The following is a 27005-nucleotide window of genomic DNA, read 5'->3' as shown; positions in this document are numbered from 1 at the left end:
AGGTCAGCAACCTGATCACAAAGAAATGCAAATCTTTCACTGAAGGGGAATTTGTAAAAGATTGTTTTCTTGAAGAAGCTGACAATCTTTTTGAAGGAGATCTTTTTGAAGAGATCATAACTGCTATTCAAGATGTACAATTGTCAATAAACACCATCGTGTGGTGAATAGAAAAGATGTGTGGAGACACAACTGAACAATTGTTGGAGGATGTTCAAATTTTGTTCCTTTCTCACTCTAACTGGATGAATTTATAAACATAAGAGATATAGCCCAGTTACTAGTCTTTATCCGGATGGTTTTTGAAGACTTCAGTGTTAAAGAAGAACTACTTGGAATGATTTCTTTAAAAGGGAGAACTACCGGTCAGGAAATATTCAGTTCTTTCCATTATTTTGTGACAAAGTGTAATTTCCATTGCATAGACTTGTTTCCATCAGTACTGATGGAGCAAGAGCAATGATAGGTAAGGTTAACGGTTTCATAGCCCTCTGTAGACAGCAATATGATTTCCTTTCTCACCACTGTATCATTCACAAGCAAGTTTTGGCAAGCAAGAGACTCAATACAAAGACTGTCATGGACATCACTTTCAAAATTGTAAATTCAGTTCATGGAAGATCACTTCAAAGATGGCTTTTCAATCTTACTCTTGATGAAGGGGCAGCGGAAATCATTTTGCACACAGATGTAAGGTGGCTAAGTAGGCACAAGTTTCTGCAAAGATTTTGTGATTTGCTAAATGAAATAAGAAGTTTTTTGAAGGAGAGGGGAGATGACCAAGCAGAGTTGGAAGACGAGGAGTGGTTATGTGATCTAGCATTTCTCAACGACAGGCGAACTAAGTGATATGAACCTTGAACTACAAGGTAAAAACAAATGCATTGGCGAAATGATGAGTACAGTTTCATCCTACAAGAGCAAATTTGAGCTAATGATGACTGACCTTGCAAACAACACTTTTGATTATTTTCCTAATATGCAGGATCATCTGGGACAATTTCCAAATTTTGTTTTTCAGAATGAGAAATATGTGATAGAAATCTGTTCTGTTATCCAGGAATTCGAAAATAGATTCTATGACTTCCAAAAAATTGGAACAGTTGTGGAGTACTTGTCATATCCATTCAAAGTAGATGTGGACATTAAATAAACTGCAACTGCTATCAGTAAAAATTACTCATTGAACAAGCCATCTCTTGAAAATGAAATATTAACCCTTAATAATGACATTTTTCTCAAGACCCGTGCTGAGTAAGAATCGTTTTGAAAGTTAGTGCCTAGAGACAAATTTCCCAACTTGAGAAGATGTAGTGAAGCTGTATCCCCCTGTTTCGGTTCAACTTATTTGTGTGAATCTGCGATTTCCCATCTGAAAATGCCAAAAAGTACACAACATTCCAACGTGACAGATGAACATCTTCAGGAATCCCTGAGACTGGCCCTCATGCAATATTCACCCAGCTTCAAAAAAGTGGATGAAATGCAGGCTCAGCCGTCTCACTAATGAGCAAGAGCGAAATATTAAAGATTGTGCAAGATCAGCCTGGATCAATACTTGACCTAAGTTTAACACAAATTACTCAATAAAAGTTAAAGTAAGTTATTAAGACAGTTAAATGAAGTTATTACTCAATAAAACTTTAAGAAAAAATGTACTTTCCATTTCCCCTCGCAGTTTTTACTGGATCTTCGTTTCTCTGTTTTGTTTTTGCTTAATTTGCTTAACAGCTGATCATATTCAAATAAATGACAGAAGGTTCATTAAAATGGGGGGGGGGGGAAGAATCTGCCAACTTTATTGGGTTAAAATTTAATTTGAAACTAATTTGAAACTTAATTTTCATGGTGGTAGATCACTGGCACTTTTGGCCGGAAAAAATAGATCACGACCTGTTTGAAGTTAGACATGCCTGCTATATATGGTATACAAACCGTACAAGTCTGTTCAATACTGGCCTTAGTTCTTTAATTTATACCATTTGTTTTCTAATTAGAGATCCTCTGTTTTTATCCCACGCTTTTTTGAATTCCATGACTGTTAAGTGTCATTTAACCAGGCAGTGCCATTTCTGGCCAATTAAATAGTGCTGAATATCAGCCAGCATGTCTTTTGCCCCCTGATATTCGCAGGGGTTCCATTCCAGGAACCACCGCGAATGTTGAAAAACCGCGAATATGGTTTTTAGCAGGGGAGACAGGAGAGGGCAGCCGGAGCGCTGGCGAGTAAAGGAAATCACTCGCAGTATGCTCCAACCTCCTCTTTCTGTCCTAAAGTCGGGCCTCACCAATCAGGAGCTGCTTTGACACGCAGCTCCTGATTGGTGAGGCCCGACTTTAGTACAGGAAGAGGCGGTCAGAGCATACCGCGAGTGATTTCCGACTGCCCTCTCCTGCCCGGTCATTCATGGTTGAAAAATACTGTGAATGACCAGGACCGCGAATCGCGGACCGCAAATTCGCAGGGGAGCACTGTATATAAAATTATGCTCAATGTCGCTGAAAATCCCCACTCTGAGTATAGTTGTTCCCAGTCAGCAGTCCGTGTGTATTATGATTGTGTATAGAAGTTCTGAATATCTGTTTGGGTTTAATGCCACAGTTGATATTTAAAAAGTCCATTGATCATGGGAACTAAAGGTTGATCAGATAGAAAATGAGGACAGATAAAGACCCTATGGCCTATCCTTTCTGCCCAGAATGAGACATTTCAAATATACTGGTTTCTTCCATCTCTCACCTTTCACATTCACTCTGTAGTTATGTTTCACGCTTCCCTGCGTGTTCTTGGCCATGCACTGGTACTCCCCGTCATCCTCCTCCATTACATCACTGATCCGCAGGATCTTCTTAAAGTTTTCATAGGAAACACGTGCCAAAGGCATCATGCCATTCAATCGTACCCACTCGATATCAGGAGTTGGTCTGTGGGTGAGAGAAGGTAAGATTGTTCTGTGAGGTGTCTGTGGATCTGTGCCATACCTCTAACCTTCTGGTGTTCACGGACAAGCAGTCTGAGAAAGACTGAACAGACACAGTGATCTTTATATGCTAACCTTTCATTGATGCAGTAAATTGACTCACCCAGGATTACACTCAAGAGGTTCCTATTCACTAGGATGCATTAATATGCATGGACAGGGTAATTTTATAACATGGTGCCTGGTTTAACAGTGCAAAGAGGCGCCTAAGGCTTCACAAAGACATATAGGCACCTATGGGGATAATTCTATAACTTAGGTGCTGTTATTCATGCACTGATTGTGTACATAAATATTTAGAAAATTGACATGTATGCACATATATGCCAAACTGTCAAAATTCCACTTAAGCGCTTTTCTGTAAATATTTGCTTAATGTATATAGAGGCTCATTTTCAAAGCACAGACACACAGGGCCTGATTCTCTAAAGGATGCCCAATCTCGGCGGCCGCCTATGAAGTGGCCACCGATCGCGTTTCAGTCACGCATCAGCATCCTTTAGAGCAGTGTCTCTCAAACCGTGTGCCAAGGTACAGTGGTGTACCCTGAAGTGATTCCAGGTGTGCCATGAGAGAGTCCAGAATTTTACTTTATTTTTAAAAATTCCCTTCATAAGTATACACTAGAATAGATGACATGTACTTCGCATATGCAAGTCTGTCAATGTTGTGAGTGTCTATGTGTGTAAGGATACAACCGCCCAGACAAGCATTATTCTTTGACATGATTGTTCCTTGAAAACTAAAGGCAAGTAATCTAACTTGAACAATAAAACAATTAAGGCTTTGTTACCATCTGGATCTTCTTATCTTTGTGAACTTGGAATTTCAGCTCTGACAGAAATTAAATGGAAAAGAGAGAACGACTGCAGATGGTGGATGATGAAATGCGTGTTTGCTTATCGACTATCAAGCCGAGCTTTGAGTTAATTTGCACTCAAAAACAAGCACATCCATCGTATTGATTAGCAATTCTATTCTATCTACTTTAGTTTCACTGTTGTTAAAATTACCCACACGTAGCTTAAAGAACTTTAAGTAAATAACTCTCAAATTTAATTTTGTGTTGGTTTTGCAATTTTATAATTTTAATTATAATGTGCAGTGAAAAACGTTTGCTCCATGTAGTGTGCCGGAGTTTAAAAAGTTTGAGAGACACTGCTTTAGAGAATTGCATCTTTTTTTTTTCTAACAGACACCCTAAATAGCATTTTACAGGCCTACATTTAAGGTGTCTGTCTCACGCCTATGGAGACGCATAGGGACGCTTATGGATGCCCAAGGCCACTTCCAGTGGAAACCACGCACACGCCAACCTTGAGCATTGGTAGGTGTCTAAACGCCTCTGTAGACACAAGTCAGACACCTATATTTTAGGCATCCTTCGCAGCAGGGATTTTATTTTTAACGGCATCCTGTGTGGCTGGTGAGACGGCAATAGGTCATCTACCGCCACCTGCAAATAGGACGCCGTTTGTAGAATCAATTGCTTTGAAAATAAGCCGTCAGTGTTTATTTTGTAAGGGGATGTACCCAAGTGGGAGAGGCTCAAATTTGCATGTGTGACTTCTAGAATACTGTTAAGTTACATGAGTATCTGCAGTACTTAGGCACCAACACTTATACCACGTCTGTGAATGGCACTAGAATCACAGAAAGGAAAATAGGCAGCTATGTTTCTTTATAGAATAGGCATGTGCCCTCCTGGTGCCTAATTTTAGGCACCCTGTTATAGAATTGCTCTCCACATGTCTTTATAAAATATTAGTGTATGTCACAGAAATTGCACCTACCTTGCAGGATGAAAACCAAAAGTAAATCCCCTATCAGTTCCTACCCACAAACCATCCCCTGCCCCCATCCCTCTCTCTTCCACAGTGTCCTTATACAGGGTCACAGATAAACAACAAGCCCCACAGTTTAAGAGAACTCATCATGAAAGAATATAACAAATATAGCACTGGAACAAGCAGAGCAATATGAAATCACTTCAGCGATGTAATCAACTAAACCTTTGTAGAAGAATAGCAGATTATTAACACAGTTTAAGTCTTGTTCGCATTCCGAAACAGCAAGATTCCACTATTAGTCGAAAAAAGAAAAGTCAAAATGACCCTCTCAGGTCTCCTGTGTGTTATTTCTGGTGTTTTAAATGCTTGCTCCACTCAAGGACCTGATATCAATGAGGAATGGTTCTGGATTCTTTCATAATTCCACCTTTCTTAAGCAACTCCGAGCTCCCACAGTTGTTTCATCCTGATAAGTTTTGCCAGTAATAATAAAGTCAAATAAGATAAATAAGTTAAGTAAGACTTTATATGTGATTTATGGTGATAGTTTGAAGTGGAGTCTTGAAAATTGAAACTGAGCTGGTTGTTTGATTAGCAATAATAAAGGACAGTCTAAAAGGAATGAGCCGTCTATATTGGATTCTCTCTCTGTGCAAGATGGTGGTTATTTCCTTAAAATCTCTTTGTTTTTGTAAGATGGTAGCCAAGAGATTTTGGTAGAGTTCTATTGTATCTTCATGATATTTTAAGGTGCCCAATTTGCATGCTTTATAAAACGCTTATTTCTTTACTACTTAAGAATGGTATAATGCCTCTGTATCACTCAATGGTGCAAGACCTCACCTTAAGTACTGCATTCAGTTCTGGTCTCCTTATCTCAAAAAAGATATAGTGGCACTAGAAAAGGTTCAAAGAAGAGCAACCAAGATGATAATTTATTTATTCAATTTTCTATACTGTTCTCCCAGGAGAGCTCAGAACGGTTTACATGAGTTTATTCGGTTACTCAAGCATTTTTCCCTGTCTATCCATTTTTCCCTGTCTGTCCTCGTATGAGGAATGACTAAAGAGGTTAGAGCTCTTCAGCTTGGAAAAGCGACGGCAGAGGCGAGATATGATTGAAGTCTACAAATTCCCAAGTGGTGTAGAACGGGTACAAGTGGATCGATTTTTTACTGCATCAAGATTTACAAAGACTAGGATACACTCGATGAAGTTACAGGAGGAATAGATGGAAACAATTTTTCACTCAGAGAATAGTTAAGCTCTGGAATCCGTTGCCAGAGGATGTGGTAAGAGCGGTTAATTGGTTTTAAAAAGGGTTTGGACAATTTCCTGGAGGAAAAGTTCATAGACATTAAAAAAGCTACTGCTTGCCCTGGATCGGTGGCATGGAATGCTGCTACTATTTCAGTTTTTGCCAGGTACTTGTGACTTGGATTGACCTCTGTGAAGACGGGATAGTGGGCTAAATGGACTATTGGTCTGATCCAGTAAGGCTATTCTTATGTTCTTAAATATGCGGACAAGCAATTATATCGCATGGCCTATTACCGCATTGCAGGCTAAGGCCCTGATTCTATAAAAGATACTTAAAGTTAGGCACCTAGATCGATGCATCTAATCGATCTAGGCGCCTAACGAAATTAATTAGCCTTATTTGTGCTATTAAAAAACAATTACATTACAATTAACTAGATAGTAGATTCCCTACCACTTTGAGGTAGATGTCTACTCCAAAGCACCTTCCAGAAAATAGGCGTGGCTAGCTGCAGATTCTGGGCAGATCTTGGGCATGGTTTGGCTTAGGTGCCTAACTCAGGCGCACTCATTTAGGCTAAGAAAACCTAAGACTACTGGCGCCTAAGACTGCTTGACACATTATTAGATACGATTCTATAAACGGCGCATAGCAGATAAGAACATAAGAATAGCCATAATGGGTCAGGCCAAGAGTCCATCTAGCCCAGCATCCTGTTTTAACAGTGGTAATCCAGGTCATAAGTACCTGGCAAAACCCTAAACAGTTGCAACATTCTATGCAAGCAATTCAGGGCAAGCTTCCCCCATGTCGGTGTCAATAGCAGACAATGGACTTTTCCTCCAGGAACGTATCTAAACCTTTTTTTTTTTTTTTTAAACCAGCCACTTTAACCACTTTTTCCACACCCTCTGGCAATGCGTTCCAGAGTTTAACCATTTTCTAAGTGAAAAAATATTTCCTTCTATTGGTTTTAAAAGTATTTCCATATAACTTCATCGAGTGTCACTAGTATTTGTAATTTTAATGGAGTAAATAATTGATTCACTTGTACCCATTCCACATCACTCAGGATTTTGTAGACTTCAATCATATCTCCACTCAGTCATCTCTTTTCCAAGCTGAAGAGCCCTAACCTCTTCAGTCTTTCCTCATACGAGAGGAGTTCCATCCCCTTTATCATCTTGGTTGCTCTTCTTTGAACCTTTTCTAATTCCTCTTTTATCTTATCCGCTAATATCTTTTTTGAGATACGACAACCAGAATTAAATGCAATGCTCAAGGTGAGATCACATCAAGGAGCAATACCGAGGCATTATAACATTTTTAGTTTTGTTTACCATCCCTTTTCTAATAATTGCTAGCATCTTGTTTGCTTTTTTGGCCACCACCACACATGGGCAGAAGGTTTCAGAGTATTGCCTACAATGGCATCCAGATCTTTCTCTTGGCCACTGACCCCTAAGGTGGACCTTAGCATCTGGTAACTATGATTTGAGTTATTATTCCCAATGTGCATCACTTTGCATTTGTCCACATTAAATTTCATCTGCCATTTAAATATCCATTCTTCCAATTTCCTAAAGTGTTCCTTATCATAGTCTGCATGCATTTTAACAACTTTGAACAGTTTAGTTTCATCTACAAATTTAATCATTCCAATTTCCAGATCATTTATAAATAAGTTAAATAGTACTGGTCCCAGTACAGATCCTTGCAGCACACCACTATTTACCCTCCTCCACTGAAAAATAAATGGCCATTTAACCCCACTCTGTGTTTTCTATCCGATAACCAATTCTTAATCCACAACTGAACATTACCTCCTATCCCATGAGTCTAATTTTCACAGGAGCCTCTCATGAGGAACTTTGCGATTTTCTAAATCTTCGACTTTTTCCTTCAGGGTCTCTATCAATCCACCAATTCTATCTAGTTTATGTATAGTATCTCAAATAATTTATCTGCTTGCTCCTCTACCTGCTGTTCCATTTCTTCCATATGATTTCTAAAGTTTTCCATCCTCCATGGAGATCCTAAATGAGTGCTTTCAGTTCCAGCATTCTAACAGCTGCATCCTTTTGCCAGGCATAATTCAGGTCATGTAGCATAAGTTTTAAATCTGTCTTGGTGATTGGAGTGCAAACATGCAAGTCTCCATGTCGTCTGCAATGGTAGCTTTTCCAGGTTGGTTATGCCATGTGATCCGCCATGCTCCTCAAGTTCTGTGGCCTGAAAATATTGTTTAAACTCGCTCTTTTCTGGGACATTGCACTCCACAGCTAAAGTATTCCTCTTCAAATGCAGATTTGCCAAATAATTGTCTAGGCAAGGAGAATTCTATTACCGAAACTTTATCTCAGGACTTAGAACATAAGAACATAAGCAGTGCCTCCGCCGGGTCAGACCATAGGTCCATCCTGCCCGGCAGTCCGCTCCCGCGGCGGCCCAAACAGGTCACGACCTGTCTGAATCACCAGAAGGGGCTCCCTTGCCACCTTGGTTTCTCATTTAAGTCCTATCTTCCCATCGTAGTCCTAACCCTCCGGTCTTGCACATGCACGACCTGTTGGGTTTCTATACTTATTACCTGGTTAGCTTTCTATACCTGTGTTACATCCCAGTACCTCTCTCAGTATCCCACGATCCCTTTATCCCTCAGGAATCCGTCCAATCCCTGTTTGAATCCCTGTACCGTACTCTGCCTGATCACTTCCTCCGGTAGCGCATTCCAAGTGTCCACGACCTTTTGGGTGAAAAAAAACTTCCTTGCATTTGTTTTGAACCCATCTCCCTTCTGTTTCTCCGAATGCCCCCTCGTACTTGTTGTCCCCTTCAGTCTGAAGAATCTGTCCCTATCCACCCTCTCTATGCCCCTCATGATCTTGAAGGTCTCTATCATAAGAACATAAGAACATTAGACTTGCCTCTGTCGGGTCAGACCGGAGGTCCATCGTGCCCGGCAGTCCGCTCACGCGGCGGCCCCTCAGGTCCAGGACCTGATAGTGCTCCTACCCTAAAACTCACTTATGCTTTTCGCTTTTGTCCTGTAGTGTAACCTTCTATCTATACCCTGTAATCCCCTTCTCTTTCAGGAAGTCATCCAGTTCCTTTTTGAAACCCAGTATTGTACTCTGTCCTATTACCTCCTTTGGAAGCGTGTTCCAGGTGTCCACCACCCTCTGAGTGAAGAAAAACTTCCTTGCATTCGTTTTGAATCTGTCCCCTCTCAGTTTTTCTGAGTGACCTCTTGTTTTTGTTGTCCCCGCTAGTCTGAAGAATCTGTCCCTATCCACCCTCTCTATGCCTTTCATGATTTTATATGTCTGTATCATGTCTCCTCTCAGTCTCCGCTTTTCCAGGGTAAAGAGCCCCAGTTTGTCCAACCTTTCGGCATATGAAAGGTTCTCCATTCCCTTTATCATCCTAGTTGCTCTCCTCTGGACCCTCTCAAGTATCGCCATGTCTTTCCTAAGGTACGGCGACCAGTATTGGACACAGTATTCCAGATGTGGTCGCACCATTGCTCGATACAATGGCAGGATGACCTCCTTCGTTCTGGTAGTGATACCTTTTTTGATAATGCCCAGCATTCTGTTCGCTTTCTTTGAGGCCGCTGCACATTGCGCCGCTGGCTTCATTGTTGTATCCACCAATACCCCCAGGTCTTTTTCTAGGGTGCCTTTCCCCATCTCCCTTCCTCCCATCGTATAGCTGTACATGGGGTTCCCTTTCCCGATGTGCAAGACCTTACATTTCTCCACATTGAAGCTCATCTGCCATCTTTTTGCCCACTCGCACAGTTTGTTCAGGTCGCTCTGTAGTTCTTTGCATTCCTCAACAGTTTTGACCCTGTTGGAGAGTTTTGTATCGTCCGCGAACTTGATAACTTCACATTTCGTGCCCGTTTCCAGATCGTTAATGAATATATTGAACAGCAGTGGTCCCAACACTGACCCCTGGGGGACACCACTCGTGACCTCTTTCCAGTCAGAGTAGTGTCCTTTTACTACTACCCTCTGCTTCCTATCCATCAGCCAATTTTGGATCCATCTGTGGACGTCCCCTTCCACCCCGTGGTTCCACAGTTTCTTCAGCAGGCGCTCGTGGGGTACCTTGTCAAAGGCTTTTTGGAAATCCAGATAAACTATGTCAATGGGGCTACCTTGGTCCAAATGTTTGCTTATCCCCTCAAAGAAATGTAGTAGATTTGTTTGGCACGATCGTCCTTTATAGAAACCGTGCTGGCTTGATCTCATCAGTTTATTTTTTTCTATATGCTCATTGATACCTTCCCTGATCAGTGATTCGACCATCTTCCCTGGAACTGAGGTCAAGCTCACCGGTCTATAGTTCCCCGGGTCGCCTCTCGATCCTTTTTTGAAGATTGGTGTAACATTTGCTATCCTCCAATCTTCCGGGATTATCCCTGATCTTAAGGATAGGTTGCAAATATGCCTGAGTAACTCCGCTATTTCGTCTCTGAGCTCTTTCAATATCCTCGGGTGGATCCCATCTGGGCCAGGAGATTTGTCGATTTTTAATCTATTTATCTGCCTTAGAACGGCTTCGAGGCTTACCTCCATGCATGATAATATACCCTCCTGATCCTCCTTGAAGATTTTTTCTGGTTCCGGCACGCTGGATGTGTCTTCTTTTGTAAAGACCGACGCGAAGAACTTGTTTAGTCTATCAGCCACCTCTTTTTCCTCCTTCACCACTCCTTTCTTGTCTCCCTCATCCAGGGGTCCCACCTCCTCCCTTGCTGGCTGTTTCCCTTTTACATATCTGAAAAATGGTTTAAAGTTTCTTGCTTCCTTGGCTAGTCTCTCCTCGTATTCTTTCTTGGCTTTTCTGACCACTCGGTGACATTCTTTCTGATGCTCCCTGTGCTCTTTCCAGTTTTCTTCCGTTTTGTCCTTCTTCCACTTCCGAAATGATGTTTTCTTGTCTCCTATCACTGTCTTTACTTCATTGTTTATCCATGCTGGGTCTTTAGTCTGATTCTTTTTGCCTCCTTTCCTAAATCTGGGTACATATAGGTGTTGTGCCTCGCTTACCGTGTCCTTGAGTAGGGACCAGGCTTGCTCCACAGACAGAGCTTTCTTGTAGCTGTTTCTGAGTTTCTTCTTCACCATTTGTCTCATGGCATCATAGTTCCCTTTTCTGAAGTTAAACGCTGTTCCCTTTGTTCTCTTCCCCTTTGGTAATCCTACTTCCACTTGGAACAGAATCATGTTGTGGTCACTGTTTCCTAGCGGTCCCATTACTTCCACTCCCTTTGCAGGTCCTTTAAGCCCGTTGAGGATCAGGTCCAGGATCGCTGCCCCTCTCGTTGGAGTCTGTACAAGTTGTTCCATGAAACAATCCTGGACGGCTTCCAGGAACTCCGTTTCCTTCGTACATTTTGAATTTCCAAGATGCCAGTCTATCCCGGGATAGTTGAAATCTCCCATAACTATAGTGTTGGCGTTCTTGCATTCCCTCCTCAGTTCGGCTACCATTTCTGTATCCACTGCTTCAAATTGCCCAGGTGGACGGTAGATCAGTCCCATCTTTATCTCGGATCCGTTTTTTCCTGGTATTTTAACCCACAATGACTCTAGTTGTCCATTTGCCGCTGCTGTATCCACACTGGTTGAGTGAATGGTTTCTCTTATGTACAGTGCTATTCCGCCTCCCTTCTGATAATTCCTATCTTTTCGGTAGAGTTTATACCCTGGCAGTACTATGTCCCATTTGTTTTCCTCGTTCCACCATGTTTCCGTGATCCCTATGATGTCTAGGTTCTCATTATTGGCCATGACTTCCAATTCTCCCATTTTGTTCCTTAGGCTCCTTGCATTAGTGTACATGCAGTTCAAGTCCTGGCATTTAGTCTTCCTCGCTGTTTTCCCATGTGCTTCAGTCCTCTTTCTGTCCTCTTCCTGGCCAGCCAACTCCTGTATTTTATCTCCTTTGTCCTCCCTTTGTGATATGTTTCTATTGCCTCGCCCATGTGGCATGTTCGTATTTACTACTTCCTGAGCCTTCCCTTCTTCCTGATCCTTTTTGACTTCCCCTTGTAGTATGTTTATCATGTCCTCCTCCCTCTTCATCTGTCTCCCTTGTTGTTTCATAACCTGTTGCTGTTCACATGTGTCTGCCCAGCATTTATCCCCCTCAGTACCTTCACTGGGTACTGGGTCCCGAACCGTCGATATCAGTTCGACTGTCGGCTTTCCCCTTCCATTTAGTTTAAAGCTTGCTCTATCGCTCTTCTGATGTTATTTGCTAGTTGTCTAGTTCCTGCCGTGCTCAGGTGCAGACCATCCTTCTTGTAGAGCTTGTTCTTTCCCCAGAACGTTGTCCAGTTCCTCACGAAGAGAAATCCCTCTTCCTCACACCATCTCCTCATCCAAGCATTTATTGATTGTAGTTCCGTCTGCCTCTTCGTTTCTGCCCTCGGTACTGGCAGGATCTCTGAGAAGGCTATCCTCTGGGTCCTCATCTTCAGTTTCCTTCCTAGGATCCTGAACTGTTCGGTCAGTGCATTCTTGTTGTAGTCTCTCCTGGTGACATCGTTCGTCCCGACGTGAACTATCACTGCTGTCTCTTCCGTCTCTGTTCCCTCCAGGATTCTTTCAATTCTGTCCACGATGTCCTTAGTTCTTGCTCCTGGGAGACAGGTCACTAGCCGATCCTCTCTCCCTCCTGCTACGTGACTGTCTACTTGCCTTAGGATTGAGTCTCCCACTAGGATTGCAGATTTCCCCTTTTTCAGCCTCCGTTGCGGTCGCAGGTCTGTGTCCCTGGTGTTCCTCATTTCTTCTCGCTCTAGGCACTGAGAGTGCCTCTCCTCTTCTTTCAGCAAAATTCCTCCGTGGGTATCCTCAGATTCTTCTTGTCTTCTGCTCTGTGTGTCCTCCTCGTCTCTCCACTCCTCGTGTGCCTGCTCTTCCACTCTCCTGTAGGCATCTTCAATGAACTTCTCGAGCTCCCAGACCTGTTCCTCGATGCGCCCTTCTTGCGTGAGGTCTTCGGCTGTCTGGAAGGGGTCTTCTGAGATGTAGAGTCCCTCTAGTTCCTGGATCCTCAACTTCAGATGCCTGACTTCACTCCTCAAGCTCTTCAGTTCCTGACAACGCCCGCACACATATGACTGTAACCCGGAGGGGAGGTAGTCGTACATGTGGCAGTCCGTGCAGTACACTGGGAAGCTCATCCTCTGTGTTCCTTCAGCTTGCATTCTTGTCTGCCCTTTAGGAGTCCTGACGCTAGTATGTTCACCCCTGTTCCTGGCTCTTCCTTACCTTCTTCGTCCTCTGCTCCTTTGCTTGTGCGTGTGTGTTGTTTGCCTCTTGTACGCCTTGTGTTTGCCTTCTCCGCTTGCTCGTGTATTTGTGTTTTTCCTTGGTTCCTCTTTATCTTGTTCAGCTGTGCTTGATGCTGTCTTGTGTTGTTCGCACGTGTGCTACCTGCTTGGTCTGCCTCTACTTTATCTTCTGCTCGTGCTTCTTGTCCACTGCCCCTGCTTCTGTTTGTTGGTGCCTTCCTTGCCTGTCGTTTCCCTATATGTGTGGTCCTCCCTGGGCCTACTCTGCCTTTTGTTCCGAGTTGTTAACCCTACGCCTTTCTTGTTTGTATGTGGATGTGACCTTACCTTAGATGTAGTGGCCCGGCCCTTCTTAAGGCCCTTCGCAAAGGCGCTCTCGCTAAGGCGAGCGCCTTTGCTGCGCGCCTTCGCCGTGCGCCGAACGGCGGGGCGCCGTTGGCTCCCTTCCTCTTAAGGAGGAGCCCGGCTGATGATGCTGCGCTGACGCGGTGGGGGTGGGCGGAGCCTCCTCTCGCCGCTACCCGCTCCGCTTCAGCAGTTCTCCTTCTCCCCTCTTCTGGCTTCTCACTCTGCTCCTCTCTCTCTTCGCCGCTGCGTACACGCGGCTCAACGAAGTCTTTAAGCGCCGCGGCTCCCTTCCTCTTAAGGAGGAGCCCGGCTGATGATGCTGCGCTGACACGGTGGGGGTGGGCGGAGCCTCCTCTCGCCGCTACCCGCTCCGCTTCAGCAGTTCTCCTTCTCCCCTCTTCTGGCTTCTCACTCTGCTCCTCTCTCTCTTCGCCGCTGCGTACACGCGGCTCGACGAAGTCTTTAAGCGCCGCGGCTCCCTTCCTCTTAAGGAGGAGCCCGGCTGATGATGCTGCGCTGACGCGGTGGGGGTGGGCGGAGCCTCCTCTCGCCGCTACCCGCTCCGCTTCAGCAGTTCTCCTTCTCCCCTCTTCTGGCTTCTCACTCTGCTCCTCTCTCTCTTCGCCGCTGCGTACACGCGGCTCAACAAAGTCTTTAAGCGCCGCGGCTCCCTTCCTCTTAAGGAGGAGCCCGGCTGATGATGCTGCGCTGACGCGGTGGGGGTGGGTGGAGCCTCCTCTCGCCGCTACCCGCTCCGCTTCAGCAGTTCTCCTTCTCCCCTCTTCTGGCTTCTCACTCTGCTCCTCTCTCTCTTCGCCGCTGCGTACACGCGGCTCAACGAAGTCTTTAAGCGCCGCGGCTCCCTTCCTCTTAAGGAGGAGCCCGGCTGATGATGCTGCGCTGACGCGGTGGGGGTGGGCGGAGCCTCCTCTCGCCGCTACCCGCTCCGCTTCAGCAGTTCTCCTTCTCCCCTCTTCTGGCTTCTCACTCTGCTCCTCTCTCTCTTCGCCGCTGCGTACACGCGGCTCAACAAAGTCTTTAAGCGCCGCGGCTCCCTTCCTCATATCTCCCCTGAGCCTCCTTTTTTCCAGAGAGAAGAGCCCCAGCCTATCCAATCTCTCGGCGTATGGGCAGTGCTCCAGCCCCTTTACCAGTTTCGTTGCTCTCCTTTGGACTCTCTCAAGTACCGCCATGTCCTTCTTGAGGTGCGGCGACCAATACTGAACGCAGTATTCCAGAGGTGGACGCACCATCGCTCGATACAATGGCATGATGACTTCCCGCGTCCTGGTTGTTATGCCCCTCTTTATGATGCCCAGCATCCTGTTGGCTTTTTTCGAGGCTGCTGCGCACTGTGCAGATGGCTTCAGTGATGCATCCACCAGTACACCCAAGTCTCTCTCAAGTCTGCTGTCTCCCAACAATGCCCCCCCCAATTTGTAGTTGAACAACGGGTTCTTTTTCCCTATATGCATGACCTTGCATTTTTCCACGTTAAAGCGCATTTGCCATTTGTTTGCCCAGTCTTCCAGCTTGTCCAGGTCCCTTTGCAGGTCCTCACACTCCTCCCTGGACCTAACTCTACCGCACAGTTTGGTATCGTCTGCAAATTTTATAACCTCGCACTTTGCCTCCTTTTCCAGGTCATTGATAAATATGTTGAAGAGTAACGGCCCCAGCACCGATCCCTGTGGCACACCGCTCGTGACTCCCCGCCAGTCAGAATATTGGCCCTTCACCCTGACCCTCTGCAGTCTACCCGACAACCAGTGCTTGATCCATCTGTGCACATCCCCTCCCACCCCGTGGTTCCACAGCTTTCTAAGCAGCCTTTCATGTGGCACCTTGTCGAAAACCTTTTGAAAATCGAGGTAAATGATGTCTATAGGTTCCCCATTGTCCACCCGACTGCTTATTTCCTTGAAGAAGTACAGAAGGTTCGTTAAGCATGACCTTCCCTTACAGAATCCATGCTGACTTGATCTCAGTAGGCCATTTCTCTCGATGTGCTCGTAAATACTGTCCTTGATCATAGCTTCCACCATCTTCCCTATAATTGAAGTCAGGCTCACCGGCCTGTAGTTCCCGGGGTCACCCCTCGATCCCTTCTTGAAGATAGGTGTGACGTTCGCCAATTTCCAGTCCTCTGGTACCTCTCCAGTTTTCAAGGATAGGTTGCAAACATGCTGGATTGTGCCCGCTATTTCTTGTCTTAGTTCCTTTAGAACCCTTGGGTGGATCCCGTCTGGGCCCGGCGATTTGCCGCATTTTAACCTGTCTATCTGTTTGAGGACATCTTCCTTACTTACCTCTATGTGTTCCAATTTTTCAGCCTGTTCCCCACTCATGAGTTCCTCTGAGTCCGGTATATTATATGTGTCTTCTCTCGTGAAAACCGACGAGAAGAACGTGTTCAACCTCTCAGCTACCTGTTTATCCTCCTTAATCACTCCCTTCCTATCCCCATCGTCCAACGGCCCCACCTCCTCTCTCGCTGGTCGCTTCCCCTTTACGTAACTGAAGAATGCCTTGAACTTTTTCGCCTCCCTGGCCAGCCCCTCTTCGTATTTCCCTTTTGCTTTTCTTTTTTTTTGAAATTCTTTATTTAAACACTGTGCTCACAAGTACTACAAGTACATAATATAACATATCATCAACATCAAGAATACAATGAAAACAGTATATCAAGTCTCCCCCCGTCCCTCCCCCCCAACCCCCTCCCTCCTCCCCCCCCCGATCCTCCTAAAGTACCCTACTTCCTATACTCCTACAACACCCCCCCCCCCCCACCCAGGAGATCTCCCTTTTGCTTTTCTAACCTCTCTGTGGCATTCCTTTTGGCATTTCCTGTGCGCCTGGTGATTTTCCTCCATTGGGTCCTTTTTCCATCGCCGGAAGGATACTTTTTTGACATTTATTGCCCTCTTTACTTCTGTTGAGATCCAAACCGGGTCCTTTGACCGCTTGTTCTTGCCGCCTTTCCTGAAACTGGGGACGTACATTCTTTGTGCTTCCTGCAGGGTGTCCCTGAATAGGGTCCAGGCGCTTCCTACAGTCTCCATCCTAAGGATGTTTCTGAGCTTCCTCCCCACCATTTCCCTCATAGCAACTTGTTGAGAGATTCATGCTGAAGCATCCATCTTCTCGATAATGTCACTGGAAGCCTCGTCAATGCCACTATTTAAACATGTAGTTGCTTTTAAAATAACCTCAGTTGTGTGTTATTGGTAACATGCATATATTACTAACAATATTAAAATGTGGCCTTAATGCTGTGTAAATCTGAATTAGTTGTGCTACATGCAAATCACCTCATTAAAATTAAAATAGCTTAGTACAAGTCATGTTAATCCTCACAATTTGCATTAAGATAGAAATGTGTTAATTTGCACCATATGTAAATTGCACATAAAAACTTCTAAAATAAATTCCTGTATGAGAATGAAAAAAAGAAGAGGAGAATGAGGAATAAGACTAACAGAAGAATTAATGTACTTACAAGCCTTCTGTGATGCACTCCAGATGAAGTACTGTCCCTCGTAAGGCATAGTAAATACTGTTTGATCCGGGTGGCATCAGAAAACGGGGCTTGCGATATTTCACTGAATTTGCTGTAGTGGGAGAGGGGTAGAGAAAACATCCACAGCTGTTAATAATTTCTTTCCTATTCCACATCCGCAAAGGTAAAGAGGAAGAGATGCAGTAAGAGAAACAAGGAGAAGGGAATGAGATAAAAATGGAGAGAGACAAGGCAGGAGAGAGACAGACAGATTAACAGAGACCCACAGACAGGAAAAGAGACAGATCGGCACCCAGGAAAACAGACAAACTGATGGAAGAATAAGTGAGGACCCTAGAAGAACACAGTCAGTGAGCTGGTGTGGAGTCCCACCTACTTGGTTTGACCCTCAGCTCGATGGGTTCTTTCAGGATGATGGTACGGGCCGCCATGAATTGTGCATGGCATGTGTAGTCAGGGTGGCTGTCCTGGGATAACACGTTGGCGAAATACAGGTTTCCGTTTAAGCCCATGGAGACCCGCTGGTCCTGCACAATGTGGAACAGTGCTGGGAGAAGAACACAAGACATCAGTAAACACATAGTTTAGAAAGAGAGGTATTCTGGTGATAAGTAGGGAAAGAAGCAAGGGTTGTATAAATACCATAGCCCTCCCCCCTCCCGCTTTCAGCTATCCATAGCAGCTCTCCTGCAGTTTATGGTTATCCAACTGTAATTTAGAAAAGCAGATACAACTGAAATTCTTCTCACGTAAGAAGCTTACAATTAAACCCAGACTGCTCTTCCCCCCTCTCCCTTCCTCCTCCTTTCCTCCTTCATTTTTGTATTTTTCTTCATACTCATATGTCCCACTATTTTTAGTTTTTCATAATTCCCTCCTCTGCCTTTAGAATAATGGTATGAGTAAGTGTAGTGGACTGAGAACCTGGGGAATTGGTTTGATTCCCACTGTGGGACCTTGGGAAAGTCATTTAATTCTCCAGTGCCCCATGTGTAAAACTTAGATTATGAGCTCAACAAGGAAAGAGAAAGTACCTGAATACAATATGTAAACCACTTTGGTTGTACCACAGGAAGGTGGTATATTTCATTCACTTTTATACGATGAATAAAACAGGGGGAAAAAAATCCACAAACTCAAATGCATAAAATAAAGAGGGGAATTGTCCTAATCAGACTGATGACCACAACCTATTATAAAAACATCTTTTTACTCATCCAATGTTCAATTCACTTTATTCATCCAATAACTCAATGACTCAGAGTCATTGAGTTATTGGATGAATAAAGTGAATTGAACATTGGATGAATAAAGTGAATTGAACATTGGATGAGTAAAAATATGTTTTTATATTAGGTTGTGGTCATCAGTTTGATTAGGACAATTCCACTCTTTATTTTATGTTATTCACTTTTATACCACATTCTACCCTACGATTAGGTCCTGAAGTAGTTTACAACTTTAGGCCCCCCTTTTATCAAGCTGTGCTAGAGGTTATTTTTTATCGCCAGCCACAGAGTACTGGTGGTAGTCCCACAAGCAGCTAGAAGAGCTGGAAGAGTTTGAGGTTCAAGGCTGATGGGGACTGGCATTATAGGTGACGACTAGTGGAGAGACTGGTAAAATGATACAGGAAGCTGACAGAAGACTCAAGAGGAAGAAGCCTGTAGACCAGTAACTTAAACTTGTTGGAGGTACTGAACCCCACCAGTTTCATATGCGTGTTCACCGAACCCTTCTTTATTGGAAAAATAAAATATGATTTTTAAAAATTCAAAACATAGGTATACAGTGAGGGAAAAAATAATATCAATTTTGAAAACAAAAAAGTTCTCCTATATTTCGAATAATAATGCAATTAGGACGCTGACTCCCATCACGTTCCGACCACTTTCGTATTTTGCTCGACATAGTTAGTAAGGGATTAAAATATTAAGATAGGTATCACACGACGTACCATTACAACAGTTACAATTCGACTACTGTGCGCATCAAATCCCCTGCAGCACAGATAGGCCAAGCGATGTTGCGTGATCACCTGCAGCCAATTATGGACATCATCACGAATCATAAGCGTTTCGATCACGTTCAATCATCTATCAGTTAAATCACAAATTTTGATCAGGAATTGATTGATGTATATAAGGCATTAGTTATAGATTGATAGATCAAGAAACCGAGTACATGATCAGTCTTGATCAAAATCACTGAATAACTGATAGATGATTGAACGTGACCGAAGCGCTATATGAGTCGGAGGTGTGTTTTGACCTCCGCCGAACCCGCGAGACTGGCTCACCGAACCCCTGGGGTTCGGTCGAACCCAGGTTAAGAACCACTGCTGTAGACCCTGAGAGCATTGGCCACAGGTGACTGGTGAGTGACCGGTGGGGCCGTTGGCAATCAGTGGAGAAACCAGTAAATGGTAATGGAAGCTTCCTGAAGACTCGGAGAGCTAATGAAGGGTTGGAGATGATCTGGAGAGGAATGGAGTTCAGGGAGGACAAGATAATGACCAGGAAAGGTCTGGAGGGAACTGGTCATGTGTTTTAGAAGAGTGTAAATGAAGTATATTTTGTTGTTCTTGTTTTAACAGTATTGGTGGAAGACCAGAAGAACCTGGGAACAGATGTGTGACAGGTAATGACCGCTCAGCCCAATCACAGAATTACAATAATCAAGATATGATAGTATGATATATTGAGTTAATATAGCAAAATGAGATTGTTCAAACAATGACCACACAGATCCTAACTGCTTAAGTTGAAAGAAACATTTCTTAACTATGTTGTTCACTTGTGGTTGATATGTCAGTATTGAATCTAACATAAGCTCCAATACTTTGGAAGTACGCTCAATTACTAGCTTATCTGTTGTATTGAAAATAGCATTATTAGGAAAGATTGATCTTGCATACCAAACCAAAACAATTTGGTTTTAAATGAATTTAATTTCAAACCAAGTTTATTAAAATTTTGATAAAACGCTAATCATAAATTCTAGGAGAGGTATAATTTTAAAAAACTTCAAAGTCCCCTTTTGGTCTATGTCCCTAAATGCTGAAAGTAGGAAGCAGGGAAATATCCATTCTCAAAAAAACTGTCCAAAATGAGGGGGGGGGGGTTTGAGAATGGCCTACCTCTACATTCAGAAATTTAATCGCCCAGACCACCACTACATCTAACCTTAAAACCAGGGCAGGATTAATTCTTCAAGGGCCCCTAGGCACCCAAGTATGCTGGGCCCCCTGGCCCTGCCCCGCCCCTACCCCGCCCATTCCCCACCCCTGCCCTGCCCATGTCCTGCCCCACACCGCCCATGCCCTGTCCCTACCCCTCGCCCTGCCCCGCCCATGACCCGCCCCTGTCCCACCCCATTTATCTGTTTTCTTATTTACTTCTTTATTTCCACTTGTATTTCTTCTTTTTTTTTAAATTCAAAACAAACAAAGATTAGCATACCAGTCCACAGTTTTTCTTCTATGCAACCCCCAAACATCTCTGAACAAATCTCTTCCTTCCCTTCCCACCTACTTACCCAGGACTTTAACTCTGAACCCTTTCCATGCATATATAAAAGTGTTCAAATATTTGTAAAGCAGTAATACTATCCGAAATATGTCTATATTAATAACCAAATTTACAACGCCTCTCAACTGCCTCACTCTACATCAACCAACTGTAACCCATATGTTCAAAGAAATGTGGGATGAACACAGAGGATCTAGAATCAGAAAATAATATTAAATATTGAACTAAGGCCAGTACTGGGCAGACTTGGCAGTTTGGGGGAGGATGGGCTGGAGAGGGCTTCAATCACTGGGAGGGTGTAGATGGGCTGCAGTAGGAACCCAAGCACAGTACCGGGTAGAGCTTTGGATTCTTGCCCAGAAATGGCTAAAAAGAAAAAAAATTAAAATAATTTAAATTAAATCAGGTTGGGTAGATTGGATGGACCATTTGGGTCTTTATCTGCCGTCATCTACTATGTTATTATGTTACTATGTATAAACAACCAAATCTGTAACTCCTCTAGCACGTTCCACTCCATGTATGTTAACTTGCAATGAAACAACAAGGCAAGCAGTCCACCAAAGAATCCAACATGAAACAAAAGAAGAATGGCAGAAAAATAAGGAGATTCAAATCAGGTTAATTCAAGGTGCTCCCAAGAACCATGCCTGATGCATCTTGCCAAACAAGGCTAGTCAACGCTAACAAAAAAAACATGTCTTTCATACAAACAGAACACAGAAACACAGAACACAGAAAACACCTTTGCCTAGTATGGAATATATAATCACAAACTAACCTCTTCCCCTTTTACAAAACTGTAGTATGGTTTTTAGCCACAGCCAGTGCTAAAAAATGCTCTACAGTTTTGTAAAAGGGGGAATAAAATATAAATAAGTAGACAAAGGTTAAATAAAACCACCAAGAAGCTGGACTCTGCATACAATGCAACACCACAGAAACAGCGATGTCCCCTAAAGCAAAAAAATAAATAAAATAGAAATTTTTTTCTACCTTTGTCTTCTCTGGTTTCTGCTCTCCTCATCTTCTTGTCACTCTCTTCTTTTTATCTTCTGTCCTTCTGTGCCTCTTCCAGAAATTGTCTGCCTCTCCCTTCCATCTCTTCTTTCCCCCCCATTGGTGTGACATCCATCATCTTCTCTTCCCTCCTCCAATGGCCTGGCATCTCTCTCCTCTCCTTCCCTCTTCCACCTCCCCATGGTCGGGCATTTCACTCTCTTCTCTTCCTTCTTCCCACTTCCATCAGCATCTGCCTCCTTTCTCTCCCTTCAACCCAATTCCATCCAGTATCCTTCCCCTTATATCTCTCCCCTTCCCCTGCACACCAATTCTATCAGCCCCTTTCTCGCCTTCCACCACCCTTCCATACTACCCTGCCCCCTTTCTCTTCCTCCACCACCCTTCCATACCATCCTTCTCACAACCCTTCCATACCATCCTGCTCCCTTTCTCTCCCTCCAACACCCTTCCATCCTCCTTTCTTTCTCCCCCACGGCAACGCCCCCCCCCACAGCAATGGCAACGGGCCCCCCTTGCAGTAACGGCAATGGCCCACCCCACAGTAACAGCAATGGGCCCCCCCCCCGCCCGCAGCAACACCAACGCGGCCGAATGTGTTACAGGAAAGTCCCGCGATGACTGCTTCTGCTGGTCTAGCCCCCTCCGATGTTACTTCTTCCAGAATAAGTAAGTGACATCAGAGGGGGCTGGACTGGCAGAAGCAGTCATCGCGGGACCTTCCAGTAACAAATCCAGCCACATTGCTGTTGTTGTTGCTGCGGGCGGGTGGGCGGTCCGTTGCTGTTACTGCGGGGGGGGGGGGGGCCGTTGCCGTTGAAAAATAGCAAGGTGAGTCGCCCTCCTTCAGCGGGCCCCCCTCACAGTTTTAGGCCCTAGGCACGTGCCTTCTTGGCCTAGTGATTAATCCGGCCCTGCTTAAAACACATTCCGAACCCAAAAATTGTCCAAGTCCCAAACGCCCAAAACAAGACCTTTTAAGCGAAGGAGGAGCCAGTACTTCACCTAAAAGCAGGATTCTATAACCGGCGTCTGTCAAAAACAACACTGGTAACAGAATCAATCCTGGGCCCCCCACCCCCAACGATCGTGGCAGGAGAGATACCTAATCTCTCCTGCCTCGATCGTGATACCCCCGAACTGCCATGAACTGGCAGGAGATATGTCCAATCTCTCCTGCCAGCATCCCCCCGACAAAACCGCGATCACCGGCAGGAGGGATCCCAAGTCCTCCTGCCGGCACCCACACATACCCAAAGATCGGTTGGCCCATGTGCCTAAGACCCCGCGATCAGCTCAGCAGCACCTATTCGGAACTTATACCTGTTTTGACTTGGCAGAGGCAGGGTAAAGGTTTAAGCTGGTTTTAGTCTAAAACCTGCTTTGATTATCGGTACTTAGACGATCTGTCTTTTTGATCATCCAAGTACCTATTTAGCCCACTTTTTGAACTTTTTTTTTTTATTATGAGCCCTTAAGCGTTTTACAATGAAAAAAAAAGGGGGGGGGGAAACATTTAACATACGAAATATAGACTGGACAAACTTGACAGATGGAGAAGCAAAAGGAAAGTAGTGAGAATTACAATTTGTAAGAAAAGAAAACATGAAAGGTAAATAACAGAAGGGAGGTAAAGGAGATCAGAAAAGGATCAAGGCAACAACAGAACCAGATAAGCCTTCATATGCATCTTTAAAAAGGAAGTTATTTAAGATTTCCTTTGAATTTATCTAAGTTTTGTTCGGCCCTAATATGTGGTGGTAAAGAGTTCCAAACTGTGGGTGCCATAGTTTCGAATGAAGAGGCCCAACGCATCATTTTCTATGTTTCTACAGATTTTAAGAAAAGATGGGATTGACATGTGGGATCTCTTCATGGAGGTAGTTAGGGGGTGGGTCATTAGTGGGCAGACTAGATGGGCCTTGGCCCTTTTCTGCCGTCATTCTTCTATGTTTCTATGTTTATGTTTAATAATTTTTAAGAATGGAATGTGAAGGAGATGCTGAGAGGAGGATCTTAGGGCACTAGGGAGATCGTGTGGAATGAGGAGCTTATGAATGAAAGCGGGTTCTTTGGTATTTTGGGTTTTGAATGAAAGAATAGCTATTTTATTTAAAATTCAGTGTGGTATTGGCAGCCCAATGCTGAACTTTAATTATTAACTTCATAAGTTTAGTGAAACAAAGTTGACATATTCATCCTATTGGAAGTAGATTCAGAAATGCATCTTCAAATGAATACAAGTATTCACTTTCTTCTAATTTAACCAAACTAAGAGCTCCTTTTACTAAGGCGTGCTAGCGGTTTTAGAGTGCGCTTAGCACACGCTACAATACCGCACACGCTAAATGCTAAGGCCTCCATAGAGCTTGCGTTAGTATTTTTCATTTAGCGTGTGGTTAGCGTGCGCTAAAAATGCTAGCACACCTTAGTAAAAGGAGCCCTAAGTGTAATCATGAAAATGTTAAAGACTATTGGGGGAAAGTGGTGAGCCCTGACATCTTTCACTGCATATGATCGATTTTGCAGGAAGTTTTGAAACCAATTCAAGTCTATACCACTTATTCCCACTATTAGCCTTTAAAACACTCCAGACAAAATCTCCCCAATTTATCAAAAAATACTTGATTCCGTACGAACCGACCTGCCTTCTCAGAACTTCAGACCGTTAACTGCTTACCGTTTCCTCGCTGCGAGTAATTGGCATTAGACACCAAGATATCTTTTCTGTGGTTGCCCCTCAATTGTGGAACACTCTACCTGCTTTTGTCTGAGAAGAAAACAACTTAGACCACTTTAAGGGTCATTTAAAGAGCTATTTGTTCAAAGAAGCTTTCAATATCTAATTCCTTTTATTCCTTCTCGTAACAATTTCTCCAAAGAAACAAGAGGCAGTATTTACCCTCCTTGTGTTCTACCCTTCAATGTTTTTCTTTGTATTCCCTTCAATGTATTTCTTCCCCATTTACCTACCGTTTCCTGTCAGTTCAGTCTAGACTGTAAATTACCATGTACGCCATTAATTTAATGTTGTTTTATCTCTCTTTTGTAATTATTTGTATTGCTATTGGTGTTTTTATTTTTTACCCCTTATATTTTAATTGTAAACTCGCTTAGAAACTTGATAAGTGAAGGAATTAAATTTTAATAAAAACTTGAAACTTGCCAATAAAATCCCATATATACCGTATATCAAAAGCTGCTGAAAGATGGAATTGCAGCAATATCGCTTTTTTACTTCTACTAAGTAAATGTCTATCAAGTATATTTTGCTAATGAAGCCTTGATAATTTTGCTTTTGAAGATGAGAAATCAAAAAGTCCAGATTCGTATAGATCTATAGAAAACAAAAAGATAGCCCAGATTTGTATAGACCTATTTCATTAATTAATGTTGATCTAAAGCTGTTTTCTTGAGTATTGGCAGATATCCCCTTCATCCACCAACAGAGGATGAAGGGGATATCTTTCCTCTGTTGGTGGATGAAGTCAAAGTTGATTTTGTTAGACGGAGACAATCTGTTTTGAATATTGAATTCCAACACTGTTGGTAAGCTTTGATGTGCCAAGGATTTTGATAAAGTGAGTTGGCCTTTTTTAAAATAATAGTTTGAATTATATTGGAGTGCTGGAGTGGTTTCGGGAAGACATCACAACTTTGTAATCCCTTTGTAAAGCCTCTTTATTGATAAATGGAATCCTCATGGATTCCTTTTCCATTGATAAAGGTAACTCATCAGAGTTGCTTTCTTTCCCCCTTATTGTTTATCCTTATGTTAGAGCTTTTATATACTTTAAGTGGGTATGGAGGATATTGGTCTTTCCATTGCTAATGTAGAACTGAAAACCTTCACATTCACTGATGATCTGCACTTAATTCTGACTGAAACCGCAAAATCATTAAAGTTGGCTACTGAGCTCATAGAAGAATATGGGTATTTGTCAGGCTTTCCTTTAAATTTAAAATAAGTTTATGGCCCTTCCTGTTATCCCTGAGGTACATATAATTACTAATAGGGAGAAAATCACTATAACTCTGTGATGAAAATATTAATATTATTCTTTATTAAATCACAGCTCTTCCTTAAATTTTCAACTTGTATATTAAAAGCAAATGCTTATCTTTCACAATAAAATGTTGATTCAGTTCCTAATAACGCTGAACAGTTCATATAATTGGATGGTAAATCATCTTGTCTCTTTCAAGCTCCAGCCATCCAATACAAAATGGCGGAACGACTACAAAAAGTCAATAGCAGCGTTAATGGATTGTGCAACTAGTGCAAATGGTGTAAACAAAGAATATAATGTACAAAATGCTGGCCTACATTTCAGACCTTTAAAACTAGACACAGCCAGCTAAGCTGACCGTGCCAAGGGAATCCCTGGATCAGCTGAGCTGGCAGGACTCCCCAAACCCGCAGCTTTGGAAAGTCCTGCCGGCTGAGCTGATCAGGGGTGGCAGCAGAGAGTGGGCATCCCTCTTGCTGATTTCGCTAGTGTTGTCAGGAGGCCCTCTGCCTCAGCCAGCTCAGCTGATCGTGGCAGAGGCATTTCCCCCCCCCCCCTCCTACCCAGCTCAGCCGGAAGACTCACCAAGGCTGGGAGTCCTGACAGCTCAGCTGATCCGGGATTTGTGCAGTGATGAACCCAGCCAGCCGCTTCTACAAAGGTCTCAGCACTGGTTAGAGAATTTTTTGGGGGGGGGAAGCGGGGGGGTTAGACGTCTGTCCATTAGGGCAAATGCGATTCTGTTTAGGACGCCGGTACACAATTCTCAGCTACTTCTTTGGCGGCCACCAAGCCTGGCATCCTATACAGAATCATCCCCTTGGGGTTTGGACATATTCAATAGCTGGTTATTTTATGTATAGAGTTGTCAGACTGAAAAAGCTGGGGCTTTTCTCCCTGGAAAAGCGACGACTCAGGGGAGACATGATAGAAACCTTCAAGATCATGAAGGGCATAGAAAAAGTGGACAGGGACAGATTTTTCAAACTAAGGGGAACCACAAGTACAAGGGGGCACTCGGAGAAATTGAAAGGGGAAAGGTTTAGAACAAACGCCAGGAAGTTCTTTTTCACCCAGAGGGTGGTGGATACATGGAACGCGCTGCCGGAGGATGTGATAGGCAGAAGTACGCTACAGAGCTTCAAAGAAGGTCTGGACAGGTACCTAGAGGACAAAGGGATTGAGGGGTACAGATAGGAGTAGAGGTAAGGTTATAGGGACAGGATTAGA

The 27005-nt window shown here is 43.7% G+C and overlaps 1 protein-coding gene across 4 annotated transcripts in view; it reads right to left on the bottom strand.

Annotated features, from left to right (window-relative positions):
• The window catches only part of L1CAM (L1 cell adhesion molecule), a 310192-nt gene that overhangs the window by 87983 nt on the left and 195204 nt on the right, over nt 1-27005 (bottom strand). For all 4 annotated transcript variants that reach the window (XM_033920778.1, XM_033920770.1, XM_033920750.1 and 1 more), the window contains 3 exons: nt 17592-17762; nt 17195-17306; nt 2741-2925 (listed from right to left, as the gene is read on the bottom strand). In XM_033920778.1, the coding sequence (XP_033776669.1) occupies nt 2741-2925; nt 17195-17306; nt 17592-17762 (468 nt within the window). The remainder of the gene's footprint in view (nt 1-2740; nt 2926-17194; nt 17307-17591; nt 17763-27005) is intronic.

Source organism: Geotrypetes seraphini, chromosome 1, assembly GCF_902459505.1.
Source record: "Geotrypetes seraphini chromosome 1, aGeoSer1.1, whole genome shotgun sequence".
NCBI classification, from domain to species: domain Eukaryota; kingdom Metazoa; phylum Chordata; class Amphibia; order Gymnophiona; family Dermophiidae; genus Geotrypetes; species Geotrypetes seraphini.
This window is presented reverse-complemented; position numbering and strand designations above follow the sequence as displayed.